At 31.3% G+C, this 18542-nt stretch overlaps 1 protein-coding gene across 2 annotated transcripts in view; it reads right to left on the reverse strand.

Moving 5' to 3' along the window:
* Positions 1 to 384: 384 nt before the first annotated feature.
* LOC124360085 overlaps positions 385 to 18542 on the reverse strand; it is a 54336-nt gene continuing 36178 nt past the window's right edge. For both annotated transcript variants that reach the window (XM_046813387.1, XM_046813378.1), the window contains 2 exons: positions 11993 to 12202; positions 385 to 3965 (listed from right to left, as the gene is read on the reverse strand). In XM_046813387.1, the coding sequence (XP_046669343.1) occupies positions 3819 to 3965; positions 11993 to 12202 (357 nt within the window). In that variant the 3' untranslated portion in view covers positions 385 to 3818. The remainder of the gene's footprint in view (positions 3966 to 11992; positions 12203 to 18542) is intronic.

Below are 18542 nucleotides of genomic sequence, written 5' to 3' on the forward strand. Positions count from 1 at the left end.
TAAGGAAACAAAAACAATAGGCACCAATTTTTGTTTTGTTTTGAGGTTTTTTCCTATTAGGTATGAACAATGAGGTATAAAACAGAATACCTATGTTTCGGGTAATCCTACAATTGTGGACATAAAACCTGTCATTGGCATTGTTATGCTCTTGTCATTAAAGACAAAAATAACTCATTTGTTATGCTTCACAAACAAATGACAATGAACGTCTTGCAAAGGGCTCATGTCTTTACTGTTAGAAGTTGCAGTTGATGGCTTTTTACTGTTCACATTAATGGATTCAATATCTTTACGTCTCGATGTCAATGAATAAGTGAGTAATAATTCAAACACTATCTGGTATAACTGATTGATAGATCATCAAAACTAACAGAAGAAAAGTCAACTTCACTCATATATTTTCACTATGTAAAAAATAAATATTCAAATAACAATATCTCAATACCACCTATTGTTATAGAACATAAAATGTGATCACAAGAATAGGACATAATGGTCAAACATTTAATATTTGTACTCTTCTAAATCACCTTCTAATTTCTGGTTCTTGAGTTCATTAAACAGTTTTACAATGAATAACAAAAGGCCTCTTATTTTATACACATAAAATAAATTAACTGTGGGGTTAAAATTAGGATCTTTTAAATAAATAATAAATGTAATATTATGACAACAAAATAAACAGTTTACGAAAATAATAATATTAAAACATTAAACTCCAGATTTACAACATATTCAAGAGCTTAACATACTTCGAAGTTTCACCAATATTAATTCTTTGAATGTACATAATTCTTACAAAGGAATTACCCAAATAACTTCTAAAATCAGAACCATTTCTGGAGTCATTATACCTCAAAGCTTAAGAATTAGTATCATGAAATTATAAGCTAACAAAATGTTATCACAAGGACTAAATTCTATTTTCTATCAAACTGGAAACTAATTAATTCACTGGTAGCATAAAATAAAAGACTTTTACATCTTCCAATTAAGAAACTTAACCCTTAAAGTGCCAAATAGTTGCTGGCAATCTAACTTTAGATTATTATTTAAAATTTAATTAATTCCTCAATAGTTTTTAAATGAAAAAGAGTTTTTAAAAACAAGGGGAGCCAAAAAACGAACTGTGTGCACACTGCCTTTTGTAGATGTGGTAGAGAGGATGTAGTAGGGCCTACCAGGTGGGTTAAGTACCTTGACGAAACAGCTGTGCAGATGGTATAATGGTTACGTTTGAACAAAGTCTTGTGTTTCTCTTACAAATTCTGTTCCACCTGCAAAGTCGTCATGGAAAATAGAAAACAAATAAGTGAGTTTGAAATTTCGTTTTCTACTTGAAAAATTAATAACAGAAACCTACAAATTGTTGCTGCAGGCTTTTAAAGAGAATTTTATGAGCCACACACAAGTTTTCTTATGGTTTGTACTTTTTAAACATGGTAAGATGAGTTTTGGAAACAATGCTCGTTTTGGATGTCTTTCAACATCTTGAAACAATAAAAGTGTTGAAAAAAACCACACAAAAATCAATGAAAATCTGGATTTGTTTCCTCTGGCTAGAACTTTTATTTGAAAGTTTTATGACATCTGAAAGGGGATGTGCTGAGTACATACTAGGATTTTTGACAAGCAAGTGACTGATTCCTTCATTATAAAAACATCCCCCTACCAGTAATTCATAATTTTTGGCCTAAGGGGATGGTTTGTCATTTTTTTCGGTCCTCTGTATTTACTAGACCTAGTCCCATGGAATATTTTTATGTTTATAAAAATTAATAGACACTAAAAGGGGACGTTTTGATTGAGGAGATGGTTAAAATAGCTTTGCAAAGGTCACTGACAATTTCAATACTGAAGACTTCAAGAAAACTGAATGCTTCAAACAGTAGGAAAACAGACTTGACAAGTGTTTTGCATCTACTTCAAAGGTGACTTACAGAGTTTATCAAAATAAACAAAGTTTTTGTACCAAATATCAGGTACCAAAAGGTATTGCCAACTAATACCTACAGGTTGTCACCTGATATGCAGCACATTTCTAGACTACCAAGACATACCCCCTGCTCACATTAGTGTACTTAATTTAGAACTACCATTAAAAAACTTGGGCAAAAGTAATTTCTGTCCTAACAACACTTAGACAGACATATACAGTTACAGCGCTTTAAGGGTTAAGGATACAGTCCCTAATACTCTTGAAATTTTCAACACTTATTTCCTCTTAACACTTTCTGAGGAATACTAAAAGATCAGTTTTGAGAGCATTTGAGATTGCCGACCCTCACCATTATACTGCCCATTTAAAAACATTGCACACTTACAACTAGTAGAATCAAAACCCTCTCTTTATACAAGACTGTTCCTTCAGAGTGCGCCACACACGGTGCTTTAAAGATGATGTAATGGAGATTACTGATAACAGTCTAATATTGTGTTATAGCATTGATTTGTAACTCTAGTGAAATAAGTTAATTTATCTACAAAAATGCTGAGACCAAAAGTTTTGAACTTTTACTGCTTTGCACTTTTGGATTTGTAAACATTATAATGATTTTTTTACATTTATTTATTTCTATTTAAGTCAAACCCCCATTATCCGGAGAGGGATGAACTGTGTTGGGGATCAAAAGTTATGCGGATCAACTGGTTGCAGGTTTGTTGGGGTACTTATATCAATTTTTGTACAAATTGCTAGTTTAAAAGGTGTCACAAGAAGTATACGTAGTAGGAGAAGTGGGAATCAAAACATGTGACGGCTCGTCTGTGTTGCTGTCGATTCTAAACTCGACAAGGACGCGCTCTCTTTACAACTGCCGTAAAAATCAGAATCTACCCAAAATTCGACAAAACCTTCATCAAAAGTTACGTTGAAGCTTTTAGAATGCGTATGTATAGTCATTGAGCCAATTTAGATAAATACTATATAAAATATAAGCGTTACTGCAGAAGTCGCAAATAGCGATTCTGGTATTTCTTGCATATAACACAGGATCGCAAATAGCGATGCTCCCGCACTCAAAGGGTTAATCAAGTAACAATTATCCACAAATGTTATCCTTTTAATATTTAGTTTATTGGTTTTCAGGAATGGTTTGTACGACCAACAGAGTTCACCATCCTCTTAATTACTCTGGAATAATCGATTATTAATGATTGTATATCCCTCGAGATAATATACCTTCATAACATGACAACCAGACATAGCTCCAAATCACACATTTAATGTAGAGAAAGAATGTATATTTCATAAAATATCACATATAATAGATGTCAAATTAACTATTATCTGATAAAATAACAAAGACCAATAACAGGTTGCATCTGTATGTTTTGACTAATCTCCTAGAGATCATTTTGTAACTCCTCACAGCTGATTGTAGATTGTTTAATAACATTCAGTGTTCATTCAGGAAGAAAATAAATAATTTAATTAAAATGAGTTTCGTCATCTTAGAATGTAACAACAAAATTCAATTGCTAAATATTCAAATAAATAAAGTAATAACTTAATATTGTTTACTACCATTTTACAGGCTAATAATTAACAATTTAAATACTAACAGTTGTAATTCTACTATAGAGGAGTGTTAGTAAGTCATCAGTAATCTCCCTCACGCCTTGCTTCTATCTTAGTGGTGTACAGAATCCCTTTTAAAGGCTACAAGTTAAATACAAATAACTACCTATATTATAATAGATATAAAAATATTTTTCACAAAATGTACAAACTTTATGTTAAGCAGAGGCAAAACAGTAACAATTAAACTTTAGCACCAGATCTGTTCATGTCCTAGACTATATCACATATAATACTAGTTTTTGTTCTTTACGAAAATGAAGTCATTGGCCAGCCAGTCAGGGTGTGTCACCTCCGCTACGGCCGAATAGCCCTTGGATGTCATGAATTCTTTTAAAGCTTCCTTCCCATCTGGCACATGAGCAAACTCTACTGACAGAGTCTGGAATAAAAAACAGAGTTCAGTAAATTGATAAAAGGAAAAGACATAATGTTTGTTATACATTAAATAACAATCGTATCCATTATTGTTCAGAGTTAAATTAAATTAACCTACTACTGTGTCTTATTGCTTTAATTTGTAATTTACAATCATCTGACTCTTGGACCTTAATTTTTAATCAGCTGATGCAAATTCAATTTTCTCGTCGTCAATGATGATGCTACTTTTCTAATAAATTTGTAGACAAACAACCCTTGTTGTAATATGAATTATGTTAGAAGTAAGCAATAAAAATGAATTAAGAGAAAATGCAATTTGTGTCAGCTGAAAAATGACAAAGCAAGACACACTGCTAGCTTTCAGCCAAGGCCGCACTATACACCAGGCCGGAGCCATCCAGCTGTGACGTCACAGTAGCAGCCGTACCGGCTAGGAGCGGCCGTTACATTCAATGCAAAATACGCAACTTACAACCTGCCATTTGACAGCTTAAAATCTGGAGTAAAATTATATATGTTATATCAAATTAAAGCTTACATCATCCTCTTTAAATCTGTGGCAATATTGTCTTATTTTGGCATGTATAAAAATAATAAAATTGATTTGAAAGACGTGTACTAAAATTAGAACATTTCACTTCATGCTGTTTATAAATCTACTTGATGGCTTAAACTATCAAAAGACTTATTAAATTTTTTCAATATTTGGAAGTTGGGGTATAAATGAAGATTAAAAGTGAGTTCAAAAACTTATTTTAATTTATAAAAGTATGCTTATTTCGAGTAGGTAGTCACAATATTAGTTGCAAAGGTAAAAATGACATATTAGTAAAACAGTGTATGTAGGTATCATCTGATATTACAAAGAATTATAAATACCAAATAAACATAAACAATACTTATTACTTGTTAGAATAAAATTTTACAAATTCAATTTTGTTTAGTGTTTTATACATTTTAGTTTGAACTTAACTTAGAAACATTTCTCTTTTTGTTAGATTTTGTTTTTACACTACAATTCTGTTCAGACTGTTTTCTTTTCATTGAATCAGTTGCTGGTCTGGAATAAATTATTCAAAAGAATATTACAAAATGAAAAAATGAATTGTACTGTAAGTCTACTTTTTCTACATTACAACTGTTACACTTTTCATTCTCATTTAAGGCCAAAAATTCTAAGATAGCTCTCTGATTATTTCTCAGAAGAAATTTACTTTCATATCTATCAGATAAACAAACTTTAAAAGATATAACAATAACCTGAATAATGAAATCAGAGGGGTATTTCAAGGCACCCCTATCAATTAAGTTAAAGTAAACATTATCCTTCCGTAAAGGACCGATAGAACAATTTGAGTCAGAAACCAAGGGTTAACAATTCCTTGCACGATTTACATGATATATTCTTTAAAATAATATGGCTGATATAACCACCAATTACTAAACTTAACATATCATTCTCTGTAACTTTAACTTCATTCAGATCTACTTGAAACTCGTCAAAAACTGGATTAACGATTTCTTTTTCACATTTCTCTAAATCATCGTTCTGAGAGAATATATCTTATATACATATTTCAGAATATTTTGCAGAGTATAATTTCATGAGACTTAATATTTTCAACATTTTTTCAGATTGTATTACCTGATTTACTGAAGTTTTATAGCAGGCCCCACTCATTTGCCTAAATTGGCCAAAACGTGCTTCTAAACTATTTGTTTGAAATTTTCCTAGTAAGATGTAGGACAATTTTAGGTTCTTAGTTAAGAATTCCACTATTTCTAACAGAGTTTTTGTAGTAGCCTATGTGCGGCTTGTCTCAGCTGATGCGGCCGGCCACTGCGATGACGTGGCGCGCTAAGTGGAGGGGGTGACTCCGGCCTGGTGTATAGTGCGGCCTTGTTTCAGCTGATACAAATTACATTGTACTCTTATCATTAAAGATCTAAACAAAGAGATATGTGGCCTTATTTAGCACTATTGCATTTAAACATTTAATTTAATTGCTGATCTTAAGGCTAGCTTGAGAAATCTGACAATGTGTACTTTGGCAGATGCACTAAATTTACTAATAACATTTATTTTTGTTAAATATTTACAAAGTGGTTATTTATTGATATTTTGAATACAAATTTTAGACGAATGTCATCTTGGACCAGATAAGGATCTAATTAAAATTTATTTGTACAAATCCAGTGTATATTTAAAAGATAAAATTATTATTGGCATAAAATATTAAAACTTTAATAAAAAAATAAACATGGGCAGACAAAAAACTAAGTTTTTAAAAACAATTTAATATTGAAAGATAAATAGTTAACTTTAATCAGGAATAATCTCTAGAACCAACTGATAAGAAATTCTGGGTTGCAAATTTTGCAGCCTAGACTGGTGTCCGTGCCTGTAAAATGCTTGCAATGGGCTCATGCTTGGATTAACATGCACAATCTCTTGGTGGGCCACGTGTGTGCTGGAAGAATACTCGAGGCACATTTTGTACACTCATGTTGAGACATGACATTGGTTCAAAATTTACAGCCCACGCAAAACCGCTGACATGTGATCGTTTTTATTTCATTGCAATATTTAGTGAAAACTTGAATTATCAAGTTTATTGAAAAAGAGTTTTAACACAAACTATAAAACAATCCAATATGTTGCTACTTTTTTGGAGTACTAACTACATAAAGTGTGAATGAAGTCCTCTTTAAGAACATCCGGAAGACCAATTGTAAAAGTATTAATTAATTTAGCGTATCATAACTTCATGGTGAGAATATTTTAACAAACACATTATGCTAGCTAACACTTGGGTAATTCTTTCTCTGATGACTGATGATTTAAAAGGAAAATAGGATTCCGGACATTTCCCATTGTTATATGTTATAAAAAAAGAACACTAGTATTCAAGGATTCAAATCTACCTTCTTCCTCAGGTGACAACAAACTTTAAGACATAGGGTTACACGAAAACTTAAAACTGAAAGGTTAAAACATAAGACTAATTCTTAGTACATACTTTAAACCAATAAAAAAATGAATGGAATTGAAAACTTGCGCTTCAAGTTAACTAAGCTTCCCTACCATTAGACTTTATAAACAAATGTAGAAATAAAAACTTAATGCCTAATGGTTCTTTTTCTCAATGCACCTTCTTATAGCAAGATTGCCAGTACAAAATATTTTTCTTTCACACCTAAATCTTTACTTAAAGAAAGAATTGCTTATCAACATTGGTTAAAACATCCTCCAAACTAGTACTGACGTTAAAATAAAAGAACAATCAATTTTATGAGCAAAGACTTTAACAATATCCTTCAGAGCATCCAAAATAGATGTAAAAAAATGTTGAGAATCCAATATGAAAAGACAATTTCTAAACCTGAAAAGCTGACAACAACAAAAACTATCTTACCAAAAACAAAAATGCAAAAAATACAAAATAATTTACAAATCGGTCATCTAAGGTATTAAGTGAAACTATTGTTTTTCCGTAGCCCATTAATGACTGAAAACTCTGGACTGGAATCTAGTTAACTATTTCCCAGCTATCTTCAGCCAATTAGTTCCTGGAATTCACTATCTAAAGTCCTCTTGGATATCCTGGCACACTTGTAGGACAAACTCACTCATTTATTAAAAATTCCAAAGACTTTGTTAAGAAGTTAAAAACTTTGAAATGGAATTTCTCCCTCCATCTGCTTAACTTAACATAAGATCCAAAACAAACTCCCTTTTCTCTCCTTTGGATGTGTGTGTAATAAGGAATAGGGGATGTCCTCAAGAAAACACACGTAGGCTGCATTCTAAATTTTTAACTAAATCGTCCAAGTCTATCAAAACAAGATTTGCACACTCTGTTTGCCACTGCAAAGAGCTTATGCTCAGACAAAAGTGGATTAAAAGAAGAAATGATATATATTGAATTGGATCATATATAAAATTAATACCCTCAGTCGGTCATAAATCAGTGCAAAAGAAATAATAAAAAACATCCTAGTCAGAAAATAAAGAAAATGTACACAACAATCTTTTATGTGCCAGGATTATCCAAAATATTCATAAGAATAGACAGAAAATACATTAGAACCACTTTTAAAACACAAAATATTCTTAGGAAGTCTTGTAAAAACGAAACCAAAAAAATGGCACACAGAACTCCAAAAACTGTGTTTACTGTATTGCATGTTCTTTTAAAAGGGAATACATAGATGATACAAATGAAACAAAAAGATACTTAATGTGAGAGCTGGTCTGGAAACAATCAAATAAAGTGGGATAAAGCCAAAATTATATTATCCAAGAATATATACTACAGGAAGTGCCGACATTGATTTTACCCAATACTTCCACCTTCCCAGGTGTGTGCAACATGTGTTGTGTAGTACTTTTGGTTCTGTGCAGTTACGTCACTTGGGTCCATTCTCACCAGTCTGTACTTTGTGCCATCACTCAGGTATATGCTTGGTTTTTTGGCGCACAACATATACCGTGGTTGGATTTAGTTTAGTGTGTGCAAGTTAATCAAGTTTTCATTTAACCTCATATCTTAAGGTTTGTTGACACCTGAGGAAGAAGTCATATTTCAATCTCCAAAACGTACTATTCTATTTTTATAATATATATTTATGGAAAACGTCAAAAATCCTATTAACCTGAGTAACAAATCTTATGAATCTAATTTTTTTTACATTTGGCAAATTCAAGACATGATTGAACTTCTTAACCCTTTTAGGACGAGCGGACTATTAATAGTCCGCACTAGTTTTGCCGAAGAAGACGATGCGGGCTTTCAATAGTCCGCACTAGTTTTACCGAAGAAGACGAGCGGACTTTTATGTGCCCGCCGGTTTACGTTTGCATAATACTCACGTAATATCGAAAATACGATGAACAAAATTAGTTTTCCTTGTAGAGGCACATCCTGAGACAGGAAATGGAGTATTTCGGAACTTATCTTGGCCAAACAATACAACTATGTCTATTTTTAGAACAGCTGCACGTGAGCGCCTATTGTAGTGCCAGTCGGCGGGAGCGCGCCAATTCCGTCTAGTTTGTTTACATTCAGTCAGTCACAGTGCGGTCGCGCGTTGACTATAGTTGATTGTTTCAGATCAGTTATAAACTTAGTGTTTATAGATTTATAGTGAAATGTGTTTTGTTCAACTTCTTTTGTGAATATGGATCAATTTAACTTAGCTGATCACAGCAGTGAACTGGACCGTGAGTTACAATACTCAGAAAGTGCATCTGAACATTCTAGTTCTGATTTTGTAGACGACACGGACGAAGACCCTGACTTCCAGCTTGAAGATATATTTTATGACTCTGAAGATTTTTATTAACCCCACACCATCCCCGCCCAAAAATATTAGGTTACCCGTGAGTATACCTTCACATGAATCTGACAGCGAATCTGACAATGTTGACAGTAGGGCCTAATGCTGGAAATAGGAGAGTATTGAGCAGTTCTGATGACGACGATGATGATATTGAAAGTGATTGGGAGGAAGTAGTTGAGAGTAGCCCACCTAACATTGAACACCATTTTGACTATCAAGAAAACTCCTGGTCCAAAACATATACCACAAAATGCAATAAAACCTATTGATTTTTTTTAATTTATTTTTTACTACCGGACTGATTGAATTGTTTGTCAATGAGACCAAACAGATATGCAGAATCTTTTCTCAGGATGAAAGGAGACACCCTTTCTCCAAGAAGTCGTTTCCGTGGTCCTGGTTGCCTGTCACTGTCCCAGAAATGCGTATATTTATAGCTACAATTCTTAACATGGGTTTGGTAAAAAAAACCAACGATTAAAGTCGTACTGGAGTAAAACTTGCTCTGAAACACCATGGTTTACACGAGTATTTTCACGTGACCGATTTGAAAATCTGTTATCTTTTTTTCACATGGTAGACACGTCAAAAGTTGCAAAACCCAATGAGCCAAATTATGATGCCTGCGCTAGATTTCAACCAATTTTTGACCATTGTAACAGATTATTTCCTTTTTATTATTTATGTAACCAGCAAGTATCAATCGATGAGAGTATGATCGGCACTAAAATCAAACCAGTTTAATTGCAATACATGCCTAATAAACATCACCATAGGTGGGGTATCAAGTTATGGGCACTTTGTGATTCGGTATCCAAATATTGTGTTAAAATTCTTTTGTTATAAAGGAAAGGCGTCAATGAAGATAAAGAGCAAATGAAAAAGTATGGTCTTGGTCCCTCTATTGTGATGAAGCTATTAGAAGCAGCAAACTATCTACGAAAAGGGTATCATGTGTTTATTGGACAACTTTTTTACCAGCATTCAATTGGCCAATGTTTTGTACAGCCAGGAAACATTTGTAACCGGTACCATTCGCAGAAATAGGAAAGGGTTACCACAAAGTATAAAAAAGAAGTTCAGTGTTGGAGAAAAGTTGTACAACAAAAAAAGAAATCTGGTTGCGTTGGCATACCGCGAAAAGAAAACCCAAAAATTGCCCGTTTTATTAGTCTCAACAAACACTACCATAACATCTGAAGAAATTACCAAACGTCGCCGTGGGAGAATTATAAATGAAATAAAACCATCAATTGTGGCTTCCTACAACAAGTTCATGGGCGGGATAGACGCCTTTGACATGATGATGTGTGTATATATTGACGAGAGACGCACAATAAAATATTGGGAAGAAGGTTACATTTAACTTGTTTTCTAGAATGTTATTAAATGCGTATATTCTCTACACACTAAAATGCAAAGAAATACAAATAAAACCTATGCCAAGATTTCCATTTATTGAAAATGTTATAGGGGATATTTCTAAATCTTGGCTTGATATGCGTAATGGCGCTGGGGATAACCAAGTCAATGGTAACCGTTCAAAACAAGGAATTAGTAAAACTTTCTCCAAATCAACAAAAAACTTGCTGGGTTTGTTCAGAAAAAGGTGGACATAGTCAACAATCAAGAAAAAGGAAACGAGCCTCCTATATTTGTTCAATTTGCAAGGAAGGGTGTCACCCGATTTGCTTTCCAAAACATACATGTGCTAACTAATTAGACCATTGTTGTATATAGTGTATATATTTTTGTGAGTGTTTTATAGTGTTTCTTAGCAATACTACATATTTCAATACCTGTGGATAAATTTGACCTGTTAAACCACATTATATGGTAAGTAAAACCACTTTAATTGTTTGACTTTTATTTTAGTCCGTTTTATATAATTTGGTACTTTGTAGTAATGTAGTTTTTTTGTTGTAAAACAATTTTATTTCTCAACCAATGTTAATAAAATTTTGTATTTAAAAACTGAAAACTATGTAAGAAACATAGTAATATTAGTTCCCACATTAAAAAAAAATTTTTTTTATCATAGTAAACTGAAGCCAAACTAATAAAATAAAAAAATAAAATAAAAATTCTAAAATTTTATTTAATTTTTAATTTTTTCTGGTTATTGTAAATAGTAATAAATGCTACCATATTGTAGACAATTTAATTTATGTACATGTGGATAAAAAATGGTGTAAGGACAATTTAAAATAATGGACTTATAATATATTTATCAAACTACTACATTTTGCCCAATTTTCACCGTCGTCTTTCTTTGGTATGTTCGCTATGAAATATGGTCACGTCAAAAAATGCGTACCTAAAAAATAACCAAAATTTTTGTCGTCCTAAAAGGGTTAATGTGTAACAAGCAAGTAAAATATATAAATCACAGGCCACCAGTTATAAATTTTAAAATGAGTACAATACTGGCAACATATGTCAAAATAATACTGGATGAAGACGGAATAAGATATTGTAATTTAAATAAATCAATTACTACTATTACCCATTACCCAAAACCACAAAAACCAACAACGAAAACCACTACAAAAATTACCAAAACCATTAACTATTACAAAAACTTACAATTACTATTATTTGTGTTTTCTCTTTTTCAAATGTATTCACTTTTTTTACTAAAATTATTTTACTAAGATTTAAAACCATGCAATTATTTTAAGATACCTCAATGTCCACTTTATCAAAAGGCAATGTCTTGAGAACATCCAACTCGTCTCCCTCAACATCCAGACTGAAGTAGTCTACATGCGTAATGTTGAGGGCCAACAGGTATGAATAGATGGGAAAACACTGGACATCAACATACCCGGAGCGCTGTTGTCCTATTTCATTATCTGAGATTCTACCGATGTTGAAATCTTGTTTGAAGGATACCTGGAGACAAGAAAAGTTTGAAATCTAACTTTATTTTAAGGGTTCTTTTAAATGCCAATTGTAATTAATTATACTAAACGTTTTTAAGAGGAAAGATCCACACCCACACAAATTTTTGTTAGCCCACCTACATGGCCAAATCCATGAATCCATCTCTCGTTTAAAGAACCACAACCTTAGACCCTAAACTATGGTGAAATTGAATTTGTAAACAATACAGTATTAAACAAAATTACATATCGGAATTACTTACAATATACATATCAGATAGTTTTATCATCAACAATTTTAACGCAGTACAATTAAATTATTTTACTTTTGCAAGAGGATAATCTTATAAAAGAAATGTTTAAAATATTAAAATAATTTAAATTTTTATTATTTTCCAACTATACGTTTTTGAAGTAAAAGCATTTTAGTAACCGTTGTAGTGTCTGAACTAACACTTTTCTCTCTACAAATATATCACGTATTCTTTGCCCTATTTCAAGTTGACAACCCTTGCAATCATTATACTAATGTCTAACTATTTTAACCCTGGTATTTTTCTGAATGAAGTGTATATTTGGCAATTTTTTATTTTAAAAGTAAAAGTTACTTCTTAAGATCCAAGAATGCCTTTTTTTTCTTGTATACAAATATCTTTTAAATCTCACTGTACTAACATATAAATATGCATTAGTTTGTTTCAAATTTAAAACCAAATTAGAAAATTTATATAACCAAAATATGACTGACATGAGTAATACCTTAATTCTATCACCCAGTGAACTTACCATAACAGACTAAAATTTTACAAAAATAGAACTTTAATAAATTAAGTTAATTTCTGAATGAGTACAGACATTTACTACTTAACATAATATTGAGTATTTAACTCAAGTAATGGTTTGGTGTAGCATACACCATTGTTTATAAGTATGAAATTAGGTCATACTTCTATAATTTTGGCATTGCACATAATGCTGTGTTAGTATTTTAAACCATTTCCTGGCCTACATGGATTATGTTTATATGTCCATCTAATCCACGGTCAAGATAGATGGGGTAAAAAGCTCTGAACTTCACTTCAGTGCAGTTGCTATATGGTGCGATCTCAGTTCTGGTTTCATAATTGTGTGCAGTATATTTAGAAATAAACATTCTTTGATCATTTATAAAGTTATCTATTAAAATATTGGATTTAAGTGATAGTTTTGTTTTATAGTTTATTTATTACCACTGCTATCATATAAATATAAAATAAGAAATATAATGCAAAAAGAAACTTACAATATAATGATTCGCTAGTATGTCATAATGAACTTTAGTTTTCAAGGAGCAGTAATGTGTGGACTTGCGTAAATTTTCACATGCTTCATGTACTTAAGTTATATAATTTTTTATCTGGCAGCTGGTTATTTTCTTCTTCAAATAGTTCGTTTTCCTTTATAAGTTTAGTTATATTACATTAAATTCTACACAGTAAACTCAAATTATTTTATTTAATGACTTGTCAGATAACTGGTTAACATAGTTCAAGTATTTTAATTCCTAGCTGATTTGTTTTCTGCAATTAGCTTGTTTTCTTTTTGAGGTGGTTGTTTTAAATATATGCTGAGAATTTTTATCATATAGGATCTCATTTATTTTATTCAAACTGTCTTATCTCTTTCACTCTGTAATACTGAATTATCATAATATTAATATAAATTTTAAATTTAACTTCTAGTAGGCTAATACATATTTTTTCAGGGGAAAATGATTTGTATGAAATATTATGGATAAACTATAAAAAAAATTACCACTAAATGTTATTAACCCTCCATCGGGCGCTAAACGGAGTTTTCCTCCGTGTATGTTTTATTATTAAAAATAGTACTACTTTTCTGATGTCGGCAGTCGTTTCCCGCAGTGTACTTCACGAGCATCTTTCGGGGAAACGAAACAATAGCCTCCCGCTTTTATTTATCAAAATGTGTCAGTATGAGGTCTACTTCCGTGCGTGACTGGACGATTCCTCCGTGAGCGCCCGATGGTGTGTTTGTAGTGCTTGGACGAAATCACCGTGAGCGCCTTATTGTGTTTAGTTTTTATGTTGTAATAATCCGTGTGCGCCTAAATGTGTGACCTGTGATGGTTTCTTTTGAAATTTTACTATATATTTTATTTGAATTTTGTGAAATGGAGAATGAAGACGAGAGACTTGTTAGTACAGTACCAGTGTGCTAGGGAACATTTCAGTAATGATTATGGAGTGAACATTGTCGCTATAACAACCAGAAGGAAAATGTTTTGAAATTTTGTGCAGTGTGTAAAAAAATTTTTAGTAAAGAATAAATTTTTATTTCAGAGCAATAATTGACATTACAATTGTATAATATCTCAAGAATTGAAGTAAGTTGTTTTTGTAAGAAGTTAAAAACTAAGTTAATTTCCATACATATTTACAGAAGGTTAAACATTTTTACAATTAATCGCATTATTCCTTAAAATTAATCATGTTGTTATTATACAATAACATTTTTTAAGATTTTGATTTTCTTATTTGGAAAATTCATTACATAAGAGTGTAATTTTTATTAAATTTCTAAAAATGAATATATTACATTGTAATTAAATCAGTATGAATATTTAAACAAATAAAAACAGTTTAAACGATTATGATATCCATTATTCGCCAACCTGGAGGAAACCTCCGTGAGCGCCTGATGGTGTTTCTAATTTTAAGCGCCCGATGGAGGGTTAAATATTCTTTTTAAGTGATGGGACGGGACGGCACATGGTCAAGTGTGATAATATAATAAATATTAGAATCTGAGATAGCAAATTTATTCTTCATTTTTGTAGTTTCAGAAAATATATAATGTTCTATTGGAGAGTAATTAATACGTTATTGAAAGCGCAAGTAGTACATGAAAGGCTAAATTTGTTACTTGGATATGATTTTTTTAAATTACAAAAAATATCATTCTTAGATTAAATGTTTCCAAAATATACCAATTTAGAGAGTTATATCCCCTAAAAAACAATAAATAAACTGATAACCAATTTTTCAATTAAAAATTGTTTTTTTAAGTGGTGGGACATACTTAAATATGTTACTATGTGTACAATTATTTTCAAAAATTAAAATTAAAAAAGTAAATTTTGATATGTAAATACATCCACTGGTTATATTAATTTTAAAATAAATAAATACTAATTTTGAACTCTTGCTGAAATATTGGCTTAGTTTACGGTTCCACAAAGCATAAAAAACCTAGTTGTCATTGTCAAGGCCTAGGTTGTCTGAGTTTGACAGGTCAACAAGTTCTCTAATGTTACAAAATCAGCAAAGTTTTGGTACATTATTGAAGTTACAGCCTAAAACATAGCTATAACAAGCTATAAACCAACATAATAAATCAAACCCATGATATATCACTAATATTGTAGCTTCAAAACCTCTTTCACTGTACTGCACATTAGCCTATATTGACCTAGGCTTACTAATTACAACATATCATACATAAAACCATGAAATTACTAACAAAAGTATTACATATCAATAAGTAGAAATAATCTCATAGTACCACAATAATTACTGTATATAACTCCACCACAAGATCTATTACATATAGCACATCAACATGGGATCCTTAAACTTGATTGAACTTTGGTTTGGTAAACAAGAGGCATTCTAATGAGGTGGTATTAAATTTAACTGAACATTGAAACATCAAATTACCTCCACAATACCACCACTGTCAACCACAACGTAATGACTCAACTTACATTGGGTAAGTTATCCGCCACCATTACTGCATCAGATCATTGACACAGTCATTGATATGATTATTAAAAAAAGTCAACACAGTGACTCAGTCATGAAAATCAGTGATAGTATAATTAACTCCAGGAATTTGTTAACAAGTTATCATGTATCCTCCTGACAATTTTAATTGGAAGTTTGTCACAATGCAGTATTTGACTTAACGCCTCAGATTGGAGTTATATTTATTATCTGCCCAATAATGCATTGAAACTTTTCACTTAAAGATTGTAAATACAATTATTTTATTTTTACCAAATATAATTTCAATCTTGTCATTACTTTCTATTGATAATGGAATCATTGACTAAAGGTATGAAGAATTATGAAGAGTATGAAAAGGATGTTAGAAATGACGTATTATATCGAAGATTGCAAATTATATCCTGATAGATAAATACCACGAATTAATCATGTAATAATTTGGAAAATTATTCAATAAATTGTGCTATTTATCTAACAATATATTATTTATAGTAATGATGAGCTCCTCGTTTAATTGAAAATTTTAATTTTGATAACAGTGTTTTATGTACTCATTTAATATGTGAAAATAAAAAAAACTTCATAAAGAAGTTATCAAAATTTGTTTATGTACTAACTAGATGTTGTAATAACAAGAAAAAAGAAAATAACTTAAATAATCGTATTAGTGAAATAAAAAATTAATTAATCCGAGTTTCTTAAAAGAAAGAATTAGATTTAGAAACTTTTAACACATTTTTTAGAATTTTTCTTGTTGTGGAAACAGAAAATGCTTGCTTACAAGAGAATGAGGGCCTTCATAGTACTATGTAACAAGAACCCCATAGTAGTAAGATAACAAATATATTTATGGACTGGAAGATAAGATGAAGATTTATGTTTATGTTGGAGTATAATATGATGATTAAACAAACGAAGTCTCACAGAATTAATTAATGGAAGCAACACAACTCTAGTAATACATAATGATTAGGCTACACATATAGATTTATAGTAAAAATGTATTTAAACAATTTTTAAGTACAAAAAATGTTAAGTATGGGTACAAAACACCCAAAAATGGCATGCCATATGAGGAAAAAGTGACTTCCAGGTTCAAGGTTAAAATTTAACATGTTATTTCTTTAACACAAAACACAACTTTCAATCCAAGCACAAACTGTTCTAAATTATGACTTACAGTGATTATTATAAATACTTCTTATCACTAACTAATATTTTACTACATTATAAGCTAAACATAATTTTTTACTTCCGATTTAGCATGCCAACGGGTAATTTCAAAAGCACATGTTTTACACATCAAGGGCAGTGTTACATGTTCCCTCGATACAATCTCACTGCCCTCTCGGCCTAGTTATATAATTTCCTACTCTCTCTCACCCTGACTATTTCCCTCTAATATGATGAAACTCTAATGTACGTTATTATAAATATAGATTTAGTTAATACAAGTTTCAGTTAATATTTCCAACCTATTATAATGAAATTTTGTTTATTTTGATTTGTTTTAAATTTATTCAGATAGAGTGACGTAATAGTAATTTCCGCCCGCGGACACTTCTCTAAGGTGATGCAATAACGGTTTCCACCTGCAACAGTTTCCAACAAATATTTATTTTTTCAAATAATACTAATTTATTACACAAATTAATTCTTTGTAATTGAATTTCCTATGCAAATTAATATTGTTGGTGATATTAACCCTTTGCACTCGGATTCAAACTTATGCAACGGTTCTCTCAGCTTTATTCTCTCTTGACCGGTCTTTGAAATATTTTAATTTCTCGCTTAACAAAAGCGTAACATTTATACGCTTCATCCGACATAATTAACTTTTATTAGAAACACTGCTAGGTATTTAATAAAACATCGAACACTGTTACCCTACACTGCACACGAAAGGTAGTACGCACTGAGTCAATGATGCAGCCATGTCTCCAAGAGGGTTGTTGACAGATGTAAATCATTGAAAAATTACTGCCTGAGCTGTGGTCAGACTAACCAGAGTGACAGACTGTCCGGGTGCAGACTAAAGGGGTTTTACTGTATATTAAATCATTTCTCAACCTCATGTTCCCTTTTCGTGTTGTGTATACTACTTAAACAGAGGCTTCTGTAGATTTTGAATCTACACAATTTTGTCTGTGAAAATAGGAAAGCGATAGTAATGTTGGCCATGGAAGCAAGTGATTTCTAAACTTTGGTGCCAACTTAATTACTATGTGGCTCTTCTTATCTGAGTGATTACAAAGTGAAAGGAACTGTTATCTTACTACTGCTCAGGCAATACTAATTGGATTGCTAAAGACTACCATTTGACTACTTTCTTATCTGCTGTTTTATACTATATTCTCAAGTTTATTAGTGTGCTGAATAAGCATGGCATATTCTCTAATTTTGCTAAATGACATTAAATATTTTTTTAATCCACTAAATGATGTTAATATGGTGATTTTGTTAACTGATTGTTTTGATGAAAGCTTGATATTAATATTAATATTATAAATTTTAGACTTATCAAACAATTTCTGTTGGAGGACATTAAGTTGCAAAAAGTTA

Source organism: Homalodisca vitripennis, chromosome 1 (assembly GCF_021130785.1).
Source record: "Homalodisca vitripennis isolate AUS2020 chromosome 1, UT_GWSS_2.1, whole genome shotgun sequence".
NCBI lineage: Eukaryota > Metazoa > Arthropoda > Insecta > Hemiptera > Cicadellidae > Homalodisca > Homalodisca vitripennis.